Consider the following 20,103-nt stretch of genomic DNA (forward strand, 5'->3'; position numbering starts at 1 on the left):
ACGAAACACGAAGTTCTGTGAGGAATGACTTAATGATGCCTAGAGCGCGTGTAGCGGTGTTTCAAAGGTCTTTTATTTTTACGGGACCAAAGTTATATAACTTAGTGCCTTAAATCTGGAAAAACGAACGTAGAACATGTTTTGGGAAAAAAATGGTAAATGGTTGATAGACATGGGAACCAAAGAGTCAGAAAATTTGTTAACAATTATAACATCATTTGTAGATAATCTGTTTATTTTATAAACGCACCTATATTATGTACATATTTATTATACTAAATACATACTTCGGTAGTCAGATGGTAGAAGGGACCATCTGTATTTTTGTCTGTGAAAAAGTTTTCAAAAGTTTTAATTAATATTTTAGTAAATACACGCATAAAAAAATATAAAAAATCAGCGTCATTTAGAATGGTAATTTATTATTAAAAATCAACACTAAAATATTTTAGTTTGTGGATTAAAGTCTTGAAATTGAGACGTATTTCAGCTCTTCTGAACATTTTTGAAAATTACAGATGGTCCCTTCTGCCATCTGACTACCGATTTATTTTATTTTTTACATACTTACATATTACATTCATACTCATCATACATTAGGGTGGGCCAATAATTTTTTTTTACGAATTTTGAAATGAAAGGGGTTTTAAAAATTTGCCTTTTGGATTACTCAGAATGCAAAAAATATTTTTTTAAATACTCGATACTGCTTTTGGCCCTCAATCAGAGCTTGAAATTTTCGAAAAAAACGATTTTTTGGAGTAAACCGGCTGTCATTTCGTATTTAAGTAAGAAAATCAGTCCAATTAAATTTTAAAATGTGCATTAAACCTTATTAAATAAGCATCTAAGGGCGTGAGTTGCAGTTTGTTTTCTAATAAATGAGTAGCATTGTTTAAATGAGCCATTGTTTTCATCAATATTAGCCAGGCGCTCAACGGAATCAGTTTCGCGGAGTGTAAACTTTTTGCATTTCGGTAGTTTTAAAGCGTGTTCGATTTTGTAATGTAATTCAGTAATTTATTTACTAACAAAAAATAATTTTATCAATATAGATAAATTAACAAAATGTTCAGACAGGGTTAAACTTCAAACCTCGGTTGAGGGCCAAAAGTAGTATGGTATATTTTTTCAAATAATTTTTACGTTCAATGTGATCTAAAATGCAACTTTTTAGACCCCTTTCACTTTGATGTCTAAAAAAATAAAAAATTTCATACATCATCGGCCCACTCTAATATACATGCATTATACATTTATTTCACAACACAAAAAGATATTTTAAAAATATATATCTGTGTATACTTTTGCAAATACGACCCTATATTATTATTTTTTTGCCGCATAATATCGGTTCCTTAGAAAAGGCTTTGTCCATATAGGAACCGATAGATCCTCTCAAGAATTCCGCTATTTTTTTATTTTATTTATTTATTTACAATTTTAAAAAACCCGTTAGGGTTACATTAGAAATTTAATATTGTCTAGTCATTTTATGTCTCGTCTAGTCTAGTTAGTTCAGTCATCATGTGCTTTTTCAGATTGATTTTAAATTTGTCTCCATTAAAAGTTTTCAAGTAGTAAGGTAGGTCGTTGTAGTGTTTAAGTCCATTATGTAGTATTTTTGACTGTCCTGTGTTTGTCTTTGCTTTTTCAATATGATAGTGTTTTTGTTGTCTGGTGTTATATTTATGTATGTCAGCATTTTTGACTAATATTATGTCGTCGTCTTGTATGTTTCCCAGTGTTATTTTGTGCACAATTTTTAAGGTCTCAATTTTAGTCAAGTAGTTTATGTCAAACTGGTGTGTTTTTTTGTACAGTTCAGTCGTAGAGGTCAGGTAGGGTAGGTTGTATGTTAGTTTAAGAATTTTATTTTGTTGTCTTTGTATTCTTGTTATGTCTGTCTTGTTACCAGTTCCCCAGAAGGCGATCATGTAACTCAATTTACTTTTGACATAGGCTTCGTACATCATAATTTTTTCCTTTCTTGATATAAAATCTTTAATTTTGTAGAAAAGGCTATGTAGTGATGCCATTACTTTAGTGAGTCCGTCTATGTGTTTTGTCCATTTTAATTGTCTGTCCATTGTAAGTCCTAGGTAAGTCACATGTTCTAGTTCTATACCGCACTTCTTCGCTTGCTTGATTTATCCTTAGTGTTTAAGTAAAATATTTTTTTATAATTTGGCTTATGTAATTTTTCTAATATTTAAATAAATAAATATAGTAGACACTATTTACAAAATAAATTCTACTAAACAAATTTACAAATAAGAAAAAAATAAATGAATTTGAGATGAATAACTCACTCAGATACCAAAATAACATAAATAACTTCAAAATCCTCTCTTCCCCACCTGCCGACAAGCCTCTTAAATAGACGCTTAACGGGTTATTCCTTAAAATAAAATGGTAGTCATGAATATGGAGTTTATTAAAGGTAATTTCATACCGTTTGTTAAATCAATCAATAATATAGAACATACCGCGTTTAATATAAGACTGATACCGTTCTTGTTCAAATTATTAGACCCACACCACATTAACGAAAGCTTAATTTTAATTTTATGGCAATTTATGTTTTTGTCAATTTTTTTTTTTTAATAAGGAACAATTCACTAAGCCTCTTTTCTAGAGGCATGTCAGCAGGTGGGAAAGAAATGATAAAGATGTAAATTATGCATACATAATAATACACAACAACCAGACTAATTGAGAAAAAAAAAAAATTTTAAATATGGCATTCTTTTTGCAAACGTCAAACTCCGGTCGTCTCACTAACAATGGTGTACTTGTGTAAGAATACGATTTTTAAAAATGTATTGAATTTAATATTATTTTAGTGTTACCAAAAATCTAATTAAAAGAAATAAATGGGTAGAAATTATAAGGAATTTAAGGAGAGAATCTGAATGGGATCCACAAAAAACAAATGCTGTTTGTAAATATTCAAAAACAAACTTTTTTTATAAACAAAAAACAACATCTTTCCATTTTTTTGCAAATGCATTCTCCTCGAATGCAACTCTGGTAGATCGATGAATAAAACATTTATGCTCCAAACTTTTTTACATATTCGATTGAAGATTTTAATATCTACGAACACGCACAGCGCAAAGATCTATATTTCTCTAAAAACCGCACGTAAATCGGTTAAGTCGTTTAGGAGTACGGTGACATCACACGTACAGAGGAATTATATATATAAAGCATAGAATTTAGAATAGTCCAGAAACTGCATACGCATATCAAACAGAAGGCGACTAAACTACTCATAAATGAGTAGGTTTACGTTTTGCCCCATCACTTTCTTTGTAGACGTCGCTTAGTACGCAACTCCTGATTTGAATTCAACTATGCCGTGTTGTGTCCTTTTAAAGTGTAGAAATACTTCTAGGATCTTAAAGAAACAGAATGGCATCACATTTCATGTGTAAAACAAACGAATGTTTAAGTAGCAAATGAATTACTTACAAATTGAATTATTTTTCCATCTCAGATTGTCGAAGAAACAAAATGGAAATTTCGTTAGTGTTGCCAGGGTAGATTTTTTTTTACCCTAATTTGCTCATTTAATTAAAGAGCGAATGAAAATTAGACCTCGGATTAAACAACGCAGTGGGGGACATTTGAACGACATTATCTTTTAAACATCAAATATTATTCAGCATGATTTAAAAATATCCGTTTTGTATCAAATAAAATTTGTTTTATATTTTATGTTTAAAGTTCATAAATTCAATTACTCTTATTAAAAGACCAATTATTTATCTAATCTGTTGTGCCAATCAATGTTTCCGCGTGCACAATAAAATTTTAAAGAAATTAACAAATTGCTTTTTTTTTACCTTACATTTGTGTTATGATTTTTTTTTCCCCCATCAAGCAACATTACCCAGCGACTTAACGTATGCGAGCGGCGAAAGTAAGGCGGAGTGGGGGAATTATTGGACACAGTCCGATGTACTCAAATATGATTCTACGCTCCTTCTAGACTATTCTTAATTCTATGATATAAAGATATGTTTATTCTGCGGTGGATCTAATCATTTGAACGAGAACTGTACTGTACAATCTGATATTACATTCTGCATACTGGCGTTACTCTAATCATCATATCTCGTAATATAATTATATAATTTGGTATGATGTCTCACAACTCATAGTTCAGTCTCATTTCGAAACACGGCAGTTTTGTAGTGAACATCTAACTCAGCATCGAGACTCAGACTGGGAGCCTTATGCTAGAAACATATCTCTTCAAAGTCGTGTGCGGTGATATCTAATAGGGAAATATAACTTTTTTTATAATAATTATGAATTAATAAGATATGAAATCATCATTATCATCATCAAATGAGTGGTATAACTGTTAACTGTCTTCTGTATGCGGATGATGCCGTGCTTCTTGCTAGCAGCAAAGAAGCCCTGCAATTCTTGGTAACAAAAGTCTACGATGAATGCAAGAAAAGCGATTTGCTTATGAATGTTGATAAATCAAAAGTCATGGTTTTTGAAAGGGGTGAAAATATAACTAAATGCGAGATCAGTGTGAACGGAGATATTATGAATCAGGTAGAAGAATTTGTGTACCTGGGAAGTATGTTTACTAGGGACGGAAAGGCCGAGAAAGATATTGAAAGGAGAGTGAGTGCCGGGAACAGGGTGAACGCTGCACCGTAATCTACTTTGGCAAACAAATGTTTATGGCAGGAGGCTAAACTAGCAGTTCACAACGGAGTTCAGTGCCAACTCTAATGTATGGGAGCGAAGTATGGAATTGGAAAATTGATGATGAAAGTAGGTTGAATGCTGTCGAAATGATACAATACTGCATATAAGAAGGTAGGGACATAATTAAATATGTTGAAAAAAAAACTGTTTTAGGGAATAAAAATAAGTTTATAGTAGATATTATTTAAGTGAACAGTATTCAAATAATGAAAATTATTTAGATTTTACTGCCGTTAGAATTTTTAATCTGACAACTGACAATAGAAAACATTACATATTAATTTCTCCATATTCGTTTCTGAGCCAGTGTAGTCTAACGATTGGAGAATTTACAAAATAATCATGTCTACCAGACGCCACAACAAAGCTAGACTGCAATCTAATGCATCTATTTGGTACTTTCAAACATATCAGTCTTGTCAAATCAGGTACTTCCAGTGTACCATTCGCCATTTAATAAAAAATGATAGTATCGTTAAGGATTCTTCACTTTGAATGGAACGATAAGTTTTAAAAGTTATGTTATAAATTATAGCCAATCTATTCGATGGTATAATGTATTGTGTAAACAGAAAATGCTTAGTTGCTTCTTCGATCGACGCTGTAGATTTATACTATAATCATTCGGCGCATGTGTGTCATCAATCTATAGACTTAATACTAGTGGCAAATAGCAATTTTATTTACGGGTAAGCTATAAAAAAAATCATATATTTGTACCTACATAGAAGGTACATAATATAATGTAAGTAATATATACTGTACATTGATATTTTTCTGTGGTTTTGTGTGATACAACAACTCTCATCCATGAAATCAACTCAGACGATGTAACTTCGTGATATATTATATAATAAAGATATATTATCCATTACTTTCATACATAACTCATTGAAAAATAAATAAAAAACAGCACTATAAATTCAGTCGATATTAGGTATTCAATTAAAATGTCAACTGGCCGAATCGTTCTAGAAATTAATAGTGCTAAAAACGGCCGCGTCGAGCGCCATATGAAAGTAATTATGGTCTTATGTCAAATGTACCATCTCAAAGAAAAATACTTTAGAAACAATGTTAAAAATATCGTTTTCCAAATCAATAATCTTCAAATTATTTGTGTAATCTGCAAGTTTAATCTAGGAGAAAAAACCCGCACGGGGGTTAGGACATTCAAAATATAGTATACTTATTTATATGAAAAAATATATTGGAATAATCGGCTAGTTTCTTGGCTCACCGCAGGCGCTCGGCGCGCTTTATTAATATTTATATTAGGATAAAAATACAAACGGTGGAAATGGTTTAACATAAATAGTAATTATTTATTTGTTTTTCTGTAAATAAAGTCACAACAAAACATTATTATGGTTAGTCAAATATAATAGTAAGCTGCGCATATTCGCTTCTATACACGGTTCGCCCCTGCTTTATACCCACTAATACCTACACGCAAAAGGGTTCGAGAAAGACTCGCATGCGAGCGGACGACAAAAATATCGCACATTATCACAATATTCAGCTTAAGGCTCCGAAGTTCTAAATCGATGGACGCGAAGGTCAATGGAATAACTGCATCGAGTTCGTATTTAAGGTTACAGCTACGTTATTTAGATTCCGTAAAAGTGAACGTTAAAACTCGTTGTCGGTACAATAAACTATGAAATCGTTCAGATAAAGCCGACGCACCAACTAAGAACAACTCTTCAATGACCGTAACGGGTTGCGCAAGAGTCGGTACAGCAACTGAATATTATAATGATGTTCGTGTATGAATTTGTATTGTATGTATTACTTATGAACATCCATTATTCGTCTTGGGAGAAAATAATAAACTTCCGCCCACCATTTTATAATTTCAAATATCTTTAATAAATAAATGTCTACACATTTTTAAATTTCATGAAATTAAATTAAAGATCTTGAGATTGTTTTAGACTCAAAACAACTTTTTGAATAGTATATCAATAAAATTACCTCCAAAGCATTAAGCATGTTAGGTTTAATAATTAGAATGAGTAAACACTTTGCTCATCCAAAGGCCCTAATTTCATTATATTAAACGTTTGTCAGAAGCCATTTGGAAAACGCATCTCAGATATGGAATCCTCAGTATGCCATATATATAACAAGAATAGAAAATATTCAAAACAAATTTATAAATTACCTAAAATACAAGACCGGTATTTCTTATGTATCAACTCTCACTGCCTCCACCTACAATGGAATCACTTCTCTACAATACCGCAGAGCGTGTGCGGACCAACTACTGCTTCACAAAATTATGACAGGAATAGTTGACTGTACATAACTACTTAGTTTAATAACAATACATATGCCAGCCAGGATTTGTAGACGGTACCACCTGTTTCATGTACCAATAAATAAAACATCTATACAATACAAAATTTAAACATATAGATTACACAAACATCACTATGTCAGATTTTAATTTACACTAAAAATGCATTATGTAACTTAGTAGACATTATATTAATTAATATGTACATCTCCCTTCCCCTCCTTATCCTCTCTTCAAGCATCCTTGTCATAATCCCGCCCAATTTACAATAACTTACTGTTCTTAAAAATAAAATAAAAACATAAATAATAACATTTATATATATATAAACTTATATGTATTTATTTAATTATGTAATATATTTTCTTTACTAACTTTGTATACTTTGGGGAAATCTGTTATTAGTTCTGAGTTTATACACTATATTTGTTTGTTTACTATGTATGTAGAACTATTGATTTCCCAAATAAAAAAAAATAAGGCCTGTGATAAATAACGATAAATCATGAAAAAAAACGTATCATATAAGTCATTGAAAAAAAATGAAAAAAAAAGTTTTTCAAATTTATTGTCAGTTTATCAATATCAGTTAGTGCAGACAAAAAGTTGCCCTAATCTAGTAAAATGATACTGCAAGAAACGGCTACTTTAAGTTGCATATTACACTGTAAAATGTAGTCTTTCATTAGGTTTACTGTGCTTTAGTTGGTTTTTGGAGAAATCTGATAGTAGATACTTCTTTTTTTTAAAGTTGGATAGCCTAAATAGGTACTCCGCATGCATTGATTTAAAAATCAATATTTCCAAAACCCATGTACTGTGTAACACTTTATGCCTTGATGCTCAAAATCCCTGACTCTGTCAAACCAAGTCAACGAAAGGGTCGAGAGTTTCAAATACCTGGGAGGATATGTTACGGAAAATGGCAGCTTTCAAAAAGAACTAGTGCGGCTAGGAATATCAGGCGCCACATTTAACAGTATGAAGGCTGTCTGGAGCAAAAAAAAATTACGAATGTCAACTTGAAGATAATCATAATCATAAGAGGAAAATATCACACACTACGAATACCGATAAAAACATATTAAATGGATTTGGAATATTTAATTGTGTTTTCAAAATCAATATGGATATTGGGGAGAAATGTTTTTATACATAAATGTTAAAAAGAAATTTAATAAAAATACGATCACAGAAAGACGTTACGTGTTTGGCCTTGGTTGTTGTGACGTCAAGATTCGTGATATTGTTCTACAAAAATGTCAATGGCAAGAAACAAATAAACATCAATTGTGACGTATTAGGGGCGTGGCCAATGGAATCACTGTTTTTGCAGGAATTCAAAATTTTAAATTTGTCTTTTTCAAACACAGTCGACCATCTAACCACGACGCCTGTGATTTCTGGTGACGATTGTCATCAAGCAAGTTTTTTTAAAATTTTATGGTTTTAATTAGATTTACATACAAATTACGTAAGGCTGAGTTTAGAACCATCGTCAAAATCAAGAAAGGAGTTGTGCATTAGTTTGGACTCATAGAGCGAATAGACAGCGAAATAACGGGTAAAAGGATTTACGATGCGAACGTTGATGGATGTAGGAAACGATGAAGACTGAAAAGACATGGCACCACCAAATCCAACAAATACTTGAAGATGGACATGTCAAAAGTTTGAATAATCGGCGTGCGTGCATGAGAAGATGAATGTAGACGACGCGCGATCTTTATGCAAGGACAAAGTAATATGGCGTTCTGTCGTCTCAGCCTACCCTTACATATATATTAATACTGAAGTACATGATTTTCCTTAACAATTTTGAAATATGTCTTGACACTACAATTTATTGCTTAATGCTTGCAAAATATAATTTTATTGTATGGCCCATAAAGATTTCACCAAACATTTTATGTTTTTGCGTGTTTGCATAATTTAGTTCAAATTTCTCAAATGTGTGTTTAATTTAAAAAACACTGCCAATTTATTCAAATACAAAGCGAATATTTCAAATTTCTTTTTGAAGCCAAAAAACTACTTAATTTATTTTTATTATAGTAAATTACATATCTAAATATTATGTTTGTTTTTCTTAAATGTGAATTTATAATATAGATTATAAAATCTACCAATAATAAACACATTATTTTGGGTGCCCTTATAAAAACAATGTACATAAATATATTTAATTTATAAGTTATTTAACACATACCTACTCTTAACCTTCTGTTTGAATTTTAATATTTAAAAAAAATAATATTTGCTTCCTTTACATACCCGAAAACCGGTTTTGAGACCAAGGGCCTTGCTATCGGTTTCACTCATGAAAAGTTATTACAAAAATATATATTTTAATTATAACTAAAATTTAAGTTAAACTTTTCACAATGTTTCAAGTATGTCCAAATGCTTGCAGACTGGCTGGATTTTCTCCCTAGGGAGTTGTTCGTATTTAAATTTGTTGCAACAGAGAGGGAAAACATTTTTGAATTCCATATTCCCTTATTTAAGGTATTCTTCTTTAACTGTTGTAATTTGTTTATAAATGGAAGTTTTTTAAAAATTAAAATTAAAGAAAAAAAGCTTTTTAAAAGTTTGTAGTTTTAAGTTAGTATTTACAAATGAAAATTATATTGAAAATGAAGAAATGATGATGTTTGTATGTATGTCCAAATGCTTGCAGACTGGCTGGATTTCCTCCCTAAGGAGTTCAATGTTCAAACATGGGCAGAATGGTAAATGTTACAGTGTGTAAAGTGGCCACCAGCCAATGACAGGTCATAAGCCCTGTAAATGCCTAGACTTCCATATTCCCTTCTCAAAAATGTTTTCGCTATCTGTTGAAATAAATTTAAAAATGAATCATGATTTTATTTTTATTTCCACCAGGAAGTGGCTTTGGTGGGCGAATTCTCCGTGAGGGATGCAGTCTACTTCTTCGGCAGGATCTATGGCCTCACGGATACCAAGATCCAGGAGAGGCTGCGGGTCTTATCGGCTCTTCTGGAGCTTCCACCAGACAACAGGCTGCTGAAGAACATGAGTGGAGGTCAGCAGAGAAGAGTTTCCTTCGCTGCAGCGCTGGTTCACGAACCCGAACTCCTTATCTTGGACGAGCCGACTGTTGGCCTGGATCCAGTTCTGAGGCATAGGTAATTTGTTATCTTATTTTCTTAGGAGTTCCGCTTATAAATCATCATTATTTTATTAATTTCCTTTATAAAATAAATTTGCGTTTTTTCCATTTGTAAGTATTTGTTTATTTTGCATAGTATATAATATATAATTTTCTAATACATAAACCTACCTGCGTAGTTATTTTCTTTGAATAAAGAAATATCACTTTTTTTTAAACATTTTCATGTAATAAAGGTCTATGAAATATAGTCCAGTAAAAAAAAATGCTAAAATTTAATAGCATAAAAATACTTTTTTTTATGTAATTTTGTAATTTTTAATTTTTTTGTAATTTTAAATTCTCGCAAAAGCGGTGATTGCATTGGCCACGCCCCTTATTCGTCACGATTCATATTTATTTTTTCTGGACTTTGAAATTTGTGGAGAACAATATCACGAATCTTGACGTCACAACAACCAAGGCCCAACACGTTGCGTTTTTCTACGAACGTATTTTATTGGTTTTTTTTTAACATTTATGTATGAAAACATTTCTCCTCAATATCCATATTGATTTTAAAAATACGATAAATTATTCAAAATCTATTTCATATATTTTTATGGGTATTCGTAGTGTGTTATATTTCCCTATAAAATATATTATATTTCTGGGTGTGAAATAGAACCAGAACCCTGACAGTGTTTTCTACTCAATGGTTGCTTTCAGGTAAAAGTCCTGAATAAAAAATCGAGTAGAGATATGTCCGCCTAATTGCGTAGGAGTTGACGCGTTCGTCTACCATTACGTCCAATCTTGGGGTCCTGGATTCGATTCCTGCCAGGGTGGACATGAAATGTTGATTTTAACCGTTCGTTCACTGCAAAATTTCATTGTTCCTGGACTCGCACCCGAAGCGTAATACTGTTCACCTTACCTTCGTGTAACAGATGATCAAACTACGCTGCATTTGGTTTACCAATGCAGTGCGTTATGCACCACTGGGTGCGGAAAGGGGAATTGTGATGACGATTTTACCCGATTGTATTTATGTAAAAATATTGAAATACAGCCCCGTATAGCTTATTCTTATTCTTAGAGGTGAGGGTCAGTGCTATTAATTTATTTTATTCATGCTTTATTAAGTTAGTTCATATCATCTTAAGAACTAATATAAACATTCAATTATATATTTTTTTAAATATAAAAATTTCTCAATTAATTAATTTTAAATATTTCGATTTTTCGAAACACGTCGCGTTTTTCTACAAACGTTTTTATTGAATTTCTTTTTTACATTTGTGTATGAAAACATTTCTCCTCAATATCCATATTGATTTTGAAAATACAATTAATTATTCTAAATACATTTCATATACTTTAATCGGTATTCGTAGTATGTTAAATTTCCCTATTGAACATGTTTAGAAGAAAAAATTGCATGCATGTTCTGCTTTTCACACAGAAAACTTTATTTCACTTTGTAAATACAATAGAAGATAATTGATAACTTCCCATTTAAATCGGGGCCCTGACTTAACTACGATCTGTAAAGATCTATTTGGACGAATTCTCGTGAATAGTTCTCGGATTCCAAACCCGGGGCCCCGAGTACAATGGGAAGTTAACATTTATCTGAAATTTTATCTACAAAGTAATATTAAGTTGTCTGTATGAAAAGCAGAATATGCATACAGTTTTTTTTTCTAATCATCTTCAATTATTGATAACCGGCGAAGATACTTTAAATTTTCATGCAAATATACTCATCGGTTTTTCTTCATAGAACAGTCGAAGATAACTCTGTTAACTTCCTATATTATATTCAGGGCGCAGGTCAATAAAGAGCCTGGCTACTGTGTGAAAGGCGAGAGTTCTCATTTCGCCAAATTTCGTATCTAGCGTTTAAAGTGTAAATTTTAGATTCAATTCCCTAACAGGCAGACGTTGCTGCAATTTTTAAATACTTCTTGTTTTTGGGTACCGGTGAATTCGTTAATCCTAAACTGATATTAGACTTTTGTATAATAAATAATTTATACGCTTCAATGTCGACCAGTTTCGATCAGAATTAACAATTTCCGAAATCTAGGCCTAACTGGGGAATAATAGTAACCTTGGTATCATTTCAATCAAATGAAGTATTTCCAAATCAGGTTCATTATTTGTTTTGTGATTATTTCAAGGTACTAAAAATTACTTAAGATATCTGTCTCTCATAATTAATATTCGATAATGGTGAGTTATTCGATTACGTCCGAACGGATTATATAAGATTCGTTACTTCTAATCGATTATAATAAAATTATCTTGAAGTTAAAAGGCTATTCATTTTTTGTATTTTGTTCTTCAATTTTTAATTACTAACGATATATTTTCAAATTTATATTTATGCTTAAATTTTTATTATTATCGGTATGTTTTCCAATTTATATTTTCGTTTATTTTCTTATTACTAATGTTATATTTTATAATGTGTATTTATGCTTCAATTTTTATTATTATCGGTATGTTTTGTATTTTATAATAATTATGTCTCATTTCTTTACTATTAATGCCATATTTTCTAATTTATTTTTATGATTCAATTTTTATTATTATTACTCGCATGTTTTCTAATTTATATTTATATTGATTTTTCCATATGTTATTATTATTATTTGAATTTATTAAGCATCATTTAATGAAATAATAGATAAAAATAAACACATGTTAAAAATAATGTCCTTCTTAGGAAGGGGACACAGGAATTTTTTAGCTAGTCGGGACCTGAAACAAAGAAACTCTGTACATTTTTAAACTGTAAAAAAATAAAAAAATAAATAAAAAATTAAAAAAAATATCAATCATCAGAGAAAAGTTATACAGTGTCTTTTAGGATTTTGAAGAATCGATCTACACGATTCATTTAGTTTTTTCTATAGGTAACATACATCGAATCTAGTAAGTTATCTGCTCATAGGAATGATTCGCTACCCGCTTAAAGAAAAGCCCTTTTGCAATATTGCACAGAACAAAAGCATTTCAAATTTTCGGTTTTGCTTTTAGTTTAAGAAGCGTATAACGAACGGTTTCGTTTTGCGCTTTCAATTTTCGACCTGAATACCTACGGCCCGTTATATCGCAGTAAACTGTAGCTAACTTCGTGATTGATAATTTAAGAATGGGTTTTTTCCATATGAACGATTGTAATCAACAGAAAATATGTATCGAAATAGTCTATTGAAATTTTCCACGCGGAAATATTAGTATGATGTTTTTGTTGTTCAAGTAGCTTCCCATATAATATATTGATAAATTATTTACTAGGCACTTATTTTGGCCTTCGATCGCCTATACATTTTTTTCTCTTCCGTGAAAAACTTTTGATATATTATAACTTGTTAATCATGCCAAATCCTTGGTTGTGAACTGAGATACCTCGAGAATAAAAAAAAAACGTAAAAATTAGAAAGTTAAATGTTTAATTTAAACTCTCGACAGGGTCAAGAAATGTCAACAATGTTCTCTTACTCCATTGTAACAATAATATTTTGAATGTGTTCAAATTTTTATAGACAAGGACTGGATTCGTTTATTCTAGTTCTAGGCAAGTAAGGGAGCACAATCCTTTGCTTTCTGGATCTAATTTGTTTTTATAAATGCATACGGAATTTTGTGTTTTTTTTTGTCGTGATAGAACTGTCTCTTGTCAAAATAATGATGATAATCTTTTTTTATAATACATTTGGACTCTGTCTTTTTTAATCCACGCCTCATGTCTGCGGATGGTGATCACGCCCGTCTTCAGGAATGGCTCGTCTGTAGACAACCTCCCTCCATCTGGAACGATCTTGTGCTATCCTGTAGGCATTTCGTCGCTTCAGTTCGTTTTTGTCCAACATACCATTTTTAACTAAATTGATTTACAAGAGTGCGGAAAAACTTTTTATTTATAAAATCAAATTATTTTTTTTTTTTTTAAGTATTTTTTTTTGTTTTTTTTAACGAATTTTGTCTCAAGTTGTAGTGATTATTTATGCCTATTTCGTAAAAAAAGCTTTATTTCTGCTGATTTGTGTTTTAGTTTCTTGAATGAAGACTCTTTTAACCTACTCATCAAAATTAATCTTAATGTCGCCTTTTGCGTGACAAGAAATAAGTATTTATTCCATGTGCCAGTCTGTAGCACTAACTATGCACAACACTCTTTCGTCTATTATTCTTGTCGAACTTTTTTTTCATCTGTTGATATATTTAACATGTCCCTTAATTTACCTAAAAATATTTTTTTATTTTTTATTAATAAATTTCATAAAAGGTACATGTTTTTTAAAAATTCCATACATATCTACTTTTACGCATCTAGTAAATGTTATCACTGTAACTCTTCAAAAAAGAGACTATTTATAAGAGTTTTTATTATTTTTAATACGAGTACATGAGAAAAAAACCATAGGATAAATAAAGAAAAATCAAAGAACAATAATACATTCTTGCTTGTCAAAATTAATGTAGTTACACGCGTTCAAAAATTTTTTTTAGATTTACTTTAAATTTATTTATTAATATATTATTGTTAATACTTTTTAGTTCATTGGGAAGATTATTATAATTTTTTACACCTTTAAAGACAAAGCTATTTTGACCATGACTTGTGTGTAATATGGGGATTTTAATATTATGTTGGTATCTGAGTGACTTGTTCATCTCAATTTCTTTTATTTTTTCTTCTTTATAAATTTTTAAAATATAATTTATATTATAAAGGGTGTCTACTGTATGAACCTTAAATATTTTAAATAGACTTTCCGTATTGAATTTTGAGGGTTTCTTTAGAATTACTTTATTAATTCATATTTTTACTATTTTAGAGGGTTTAATATTTTGGCATATGAACCACCCCACCTTACAATACCATATTGTAACACAGATTGTACAATTGAGTAATAAGCTATTTTAAATTGTTGATTTTTTAAATATTCCTTAATCTAATAAATATATAAATACAATTTCTAATTAGTTTAACTAGTTCACTAATATGGTCTTTCCATTTTAAGTTTTGGTCTATGTATACACCAAGATATTTAATTTTATCTGTTGTATCAAGTACTGAACATGTAAGATCGCAGCTAGTTTTGTTGCAATTGCTTTGGTGAATTATTATTTTTACTACTGAATCTAAATTAGTTTTGTTAATAAAAAATGGAATGATGTTTGTCTTTTCCGTATTTAAAGATAATATATTTTAGTCAAACCTTATTTTCAATTTATTTATAACGTCATTAGCTACTAAATTTACTGAGTTACAGTTAACTCTCTCAACTAAAACAACCGTATCATCGGCATATGATATTATTTTTTTATTTAAATTTTGACAAAATATGTCATTGACATAGAGAATAAATAAAAGCGGACCTATCACCGTACCCTGAGGTATCCCAAAATCACAAGTCTCCATTTGACTATATTTGTATTTTATTTTTACCATTTGTGGTCGTTAAAAGAGATAACTTGTTAGCTATTCAATGATTTTGCCACCCATTCCCACATTTTTCTATTCTGATGTAAGTTTGAATTTAATATTTAAGTTAAAATTTCAATATTAAGACTCGTTCTTTTTGGCTGCGATACGCTTTCACTTGCTCTTTAATTATGCCCACGCTTATACACACCTAAACACTTACTCCTACACAAATACACCTATACACTTACTCTCATACAAATACACTCAAACACACCCTTTTGTAGTACGACAATTTAATGTGTATGATTTTTATTTAGAAACTTCGCTGGTCTGTCTTTAAACCGTCTTTTTTATGTTATTATATCATTGTTGACTGTTTCTGTAAAATAAAATTAAAAAAACAAATTAAAACGAACTGAAGCGATGATTTGTCAGTGAAAGTTCTGATAATTCAATGACAAAGCCGCTCGTTCTTGTCGATTGACGTCCACGCGACCTTGTCCCTTCAACAATTTCCAGGAGGATAGTTTTCTCCAAACTACCAGAGTTTCCTCTGGAAATATGTTCGAAGAACTGCAGAATTTTTTTTCACACCTCGATGTTAGTCTTTCTCCTATCTCTAGTTCCTGGAGTTTGAATATATTTGTTCGTCTGACTGTCCATGGATTTCGTAACATTCGCGCAAACACTACATTGTACTCCGTAACAATACTCAAATTTATAATGGAATGCCTATCTCTCAAACAACGCTTGCGAATTGTAGAAAATTACTTTAAAAATCAGTTCACCAAACATATCGGGTTCATCGTGAAACCATGATTGCGTGACAAGTCTGGCGACAGCGTGATTTTCAGAAATGGTTCTGTTGATTGGCCTTTATGTTTCCAGTAATAAAAAAAAAAAAAAAAAAAAAAAACATAAAATACAAATATTACATATTATACTCCCAGGAGTTATTAGAAACTCATTTGGGACCGTACATAAGAAAAAACATTTTTTGACAATACATAATATCATACAAATTAATACATCCAAAATGAAAAGAAAACATTATTGTATAAGAAACATAAAACACCATCTTATACAAACAACATTAATAATTATTAATTTCAAAAAGATTTAAGAAATATTTTTTGATTGCGACACTTCTGGATTTTTTATTGAGTTTTTCGTGTCTTAGCTCATCAGGCAGTTTATTATATTCGGAATGGCCAATATTTTCCAAGGACCTACTGCCAAACTTTGTTGAGCGAAACTTAGACATGTGAAGATTCCTTGAATAACGCGTATTGTAATTATGAATATTATGACCAAATGTGTATTTTAAATTTGAGTGAGCAGAAAAGTTGATGATATTTAAAATAGTATTGGTTATGTCATGCAGTGGATTGACGCTATTGGATTATTTACTATAGGACTTTGTTAAGTCCATAGTCTATGAAAACAAACCAACAACTCTTGAGGCATTGAAAGCAAATATTAAACGCACTGTTTGGAAATAACGCCAGATTTGTTGGAAAAGGTGGCCAAAAATTGGAGCGAGAGAATGCTCCTAGTAACGACTAGTCGCGAAAGATATTATGTTTCTTCTTCGCGTGTCATGTCCGGTCCCCCTGACGTTGACGATCACTTAAAAGAAAGCTCACCATTTCAATTTTGCCGTAAAATTGGGGTGGTACGATGACACAGTTATAAATGGTGAATTTTTTGCACAAAAATCCATAATTAAAATAATACTTAGAGTTACGATATAGACATCTACTGAAAAAATATTCCACAAATCACAACTTATGACACCAAAGCAATTATATGGTAAACCAGTACTCGCTAACAGATTTAAAAACTATTCTCACTCAAACGAAAGACATAACCCCAACAATACAACACATACAAATAATATAATCACTAGACCCTCAACACAAAGACAACTTAAACAAATACAAACTAATACCACTTTCGCACAAACGGATTTTGAGTACTATGCAATTGAAATCTATAACCTACGTCCACTGTCCATTAAATCAATTGAAGACCTTGGCAGCAAATGTCCAAAATTTTGTCAAACTGTTTAATTGCCTTTATATTATCTAGTGCCCACCCTCTTTCCGATACAAGTTATAAATAAGGTCAAAACAACCAATACCCACTGAATCACTAGATACAAATTTCGTGTTTGTGGAAAAACAATATATGTCCTTCACAAATTGTTTAAAAACAGTATTTTTCTTTCTAACTGTCATTTTTAGTGTGCAGTTTGAAGGTGAACGTTCAATTTAAGGCTATTTTGTACTAAAGCTGAATTGTTTTACTTAAAATGGATGTTTTGAGTGTGCAAGTATCTCAGAAACCTAAAAAGAGGGTTGTTAATGAGTGTAAAAAATAAAATAATAAGATTTGCAAAGTAAAAGTATTGACTCATAGCATATTTGTCAAGCCAGAATCATCGGATTTTTATAATATGAAAGATTTCTTGAAACAAATCTTTAAGCCGTCGTTTGGAAAAAACTTCGAGTTAAGAAAAATCAAAAAATACAAAATAGACAAAGATAGGGTGGGTGAAGTTCTTGCCAAGCAAAACTTTATGGGTCAATGGGACTCATTTTTAGTCCGAAAAAAAATTCTCCGACAAATAACACACCGGCTTAGTACCCATAAAGGCCGCAAAAAAAAACGATATGATAAAATTGACAAAGTATTTACAAAATCCTGAAAATAAAATATTTTATGAAAATTTAATAAGTGATAATGATGTGCAAGACGACATTGAAGTGGATAGTGAAGGTGTTAGCGATTAGTTTTTAAATCTTTCGTTCTACAATTTTACTTTTTTCCTTTTTTAATTATTTACGTACGCCCCCATCTTGAATATTGCACTGCTATCTGGTCTCCTGTTTATAAATTAAATATTAATAGAATCGAGAATGTTCAAAAAAAATTCCTGAAAAAACTAGAATACAAATTTCACTTGCATTTTCCAAATTATTTAGCTTCATTAAAATTTTATAACCTTGTTTCATTAGCACACAGAAGAGATATGTTTGATCAGATCCTGCTTTATAAAATTGTCAATAATAAATTCGATTCCCCGGAACTAATTAATCTACTTGCTTACCGTGTCCCCTCCAGGCCAACTAGACTCTCTGATATTTTCTATATTCGTAAATTTAAAACTAATCATCGGAAACATTCTACAATCCCTCGTATATGTGAAACATTTAACAAAAAAATTAATAGTCTTGATATATTTAACACTACATACAATATGTACAGAAGAGAATTAATAGGCTTGATTCATGCTCTTCATTCATAATTCGTTTAATCAATAAATCAAATGCAATTTTCCACTCTCACTTTCCTTCAATCATCCTTTACCACTCCTTATCAATTTCCTTCTTTTCCTTTCCACTATCTCCTTGTTTTGTCCATATTTATCTTATTTTAATATATAGTATATTTATTATTTATATAGTTTAAACTTCAAGCCGTCGTCGCTTTATTACAGTATTATTTAGTGAATACATATAATTGGATGGCAGGCCCTACTATGTTTACATTTTATATTTATATTTTTATTTTTTTAATATTAATTTAACCTGTACATCTGTTTGTATTCGAAATAAATAAAATAAAATAAAATAAATTTTGTTCTTTTAATAAATTTTCATCGTCCATGTAATAAAAATCAATGTTTTATTCCTCCTTAATACATATCACAAGTAAAATCTTAATGCTTGGTTAGATAAATTAAGCATTTTCCTGATTTTTAACAAGATAGGTGCATTTTTTATCCACCAATTTGGTGGAAAAACAACAAATTTGCTTAATTTTTGGGAAAACAATAAATGTGCGTAATTTTTGGAAAAACAACAAATGTCACGCGATTATTTTATTATGTATTTTTTATTTGAAAAGAGACAAAAATGAAACGTTTTTTTATGTTTTTATTGTATTGCCTATATTTTACAATATCAACGGCAAAGAAAATCCTGTGTCATTAGAAATTGAGAAGTTTTATTGCTTTCCTGTAAAATTTAATTTATGTGACATTTGTCGTTTTTCCGCCTAGATCTTCAATAAGTAACGAGAAAATGTTTAAAAAGGCTAAAAAAATGGATAGTGGAGCTATGTAGAAGTAAAATGGATTGTCTCATTCGCCTAAACCAATATTGAATCAATTGCTCCACAAATGTATAGTTTATGTTGTTTTTTTTATTATGCGTTTTGTAATATAAATAACATAGGTAAATATAAGCATAAATACGTAGTGTCTGAAACTGTCTGAATATTTTGTTTGTTATCTGTGTATATTAAGTCTTATTTTATATTCTCACAGCTAGCCCGCCACATACCGCACACCGCACCTAAGGAGGTAAATCTCCTTGGTGGTGCCCACTACACGGAAAATTTGCTCGTTGTCAAACGAGAAAATATATTCGTGAGAATATAACATAAATAATTGTATATTCTCACACGTAAATTTTTTTTTTAATGAAGTATATTGTTAAG

At 30.6% G+C, this 20,103-nt stretch overlaps 1 protein-coding gene across 1 annotated transcript in view; it reads left to right on the forward strand.

The window, feature by feature from the left end:
• LOC148283957 (ABC transporter G family member 20-like) overlaps positions 1-20,103 on the forward strand; it is a 98,036-nt gene that overhangs the window by 15,383 nt on the left and 62,550 nt on the right. Inside the window, exon 3 of the mRNA XM_088242892.1 lies at positions 9,926-10,188. Coding sequence (XP_088099018.1) covers positions 9,926-10,188 — 263 coding nt within the window. The remainder of the gene's footprint in view (positions 1-9,925; positions 10,189-20,103) is intronic.

This window comes from Micrasema longulum, unplaced genomic scaffold (assembly GCF_059751315.1).
Source record: "Micrasema longulum isolate JH-2025_06_02 unplaced genomic scaffold, ASM5975131v1 h1tg000175l, whole genome shotgun sequence".
Classification (NCBI taxonomy): domain Eukaryota; kingdom Metazoa; phylum Arthropoda; class Insecta; order Trichoptera; family Brachycentridae; genus Micrasema; species Micrasema longulum.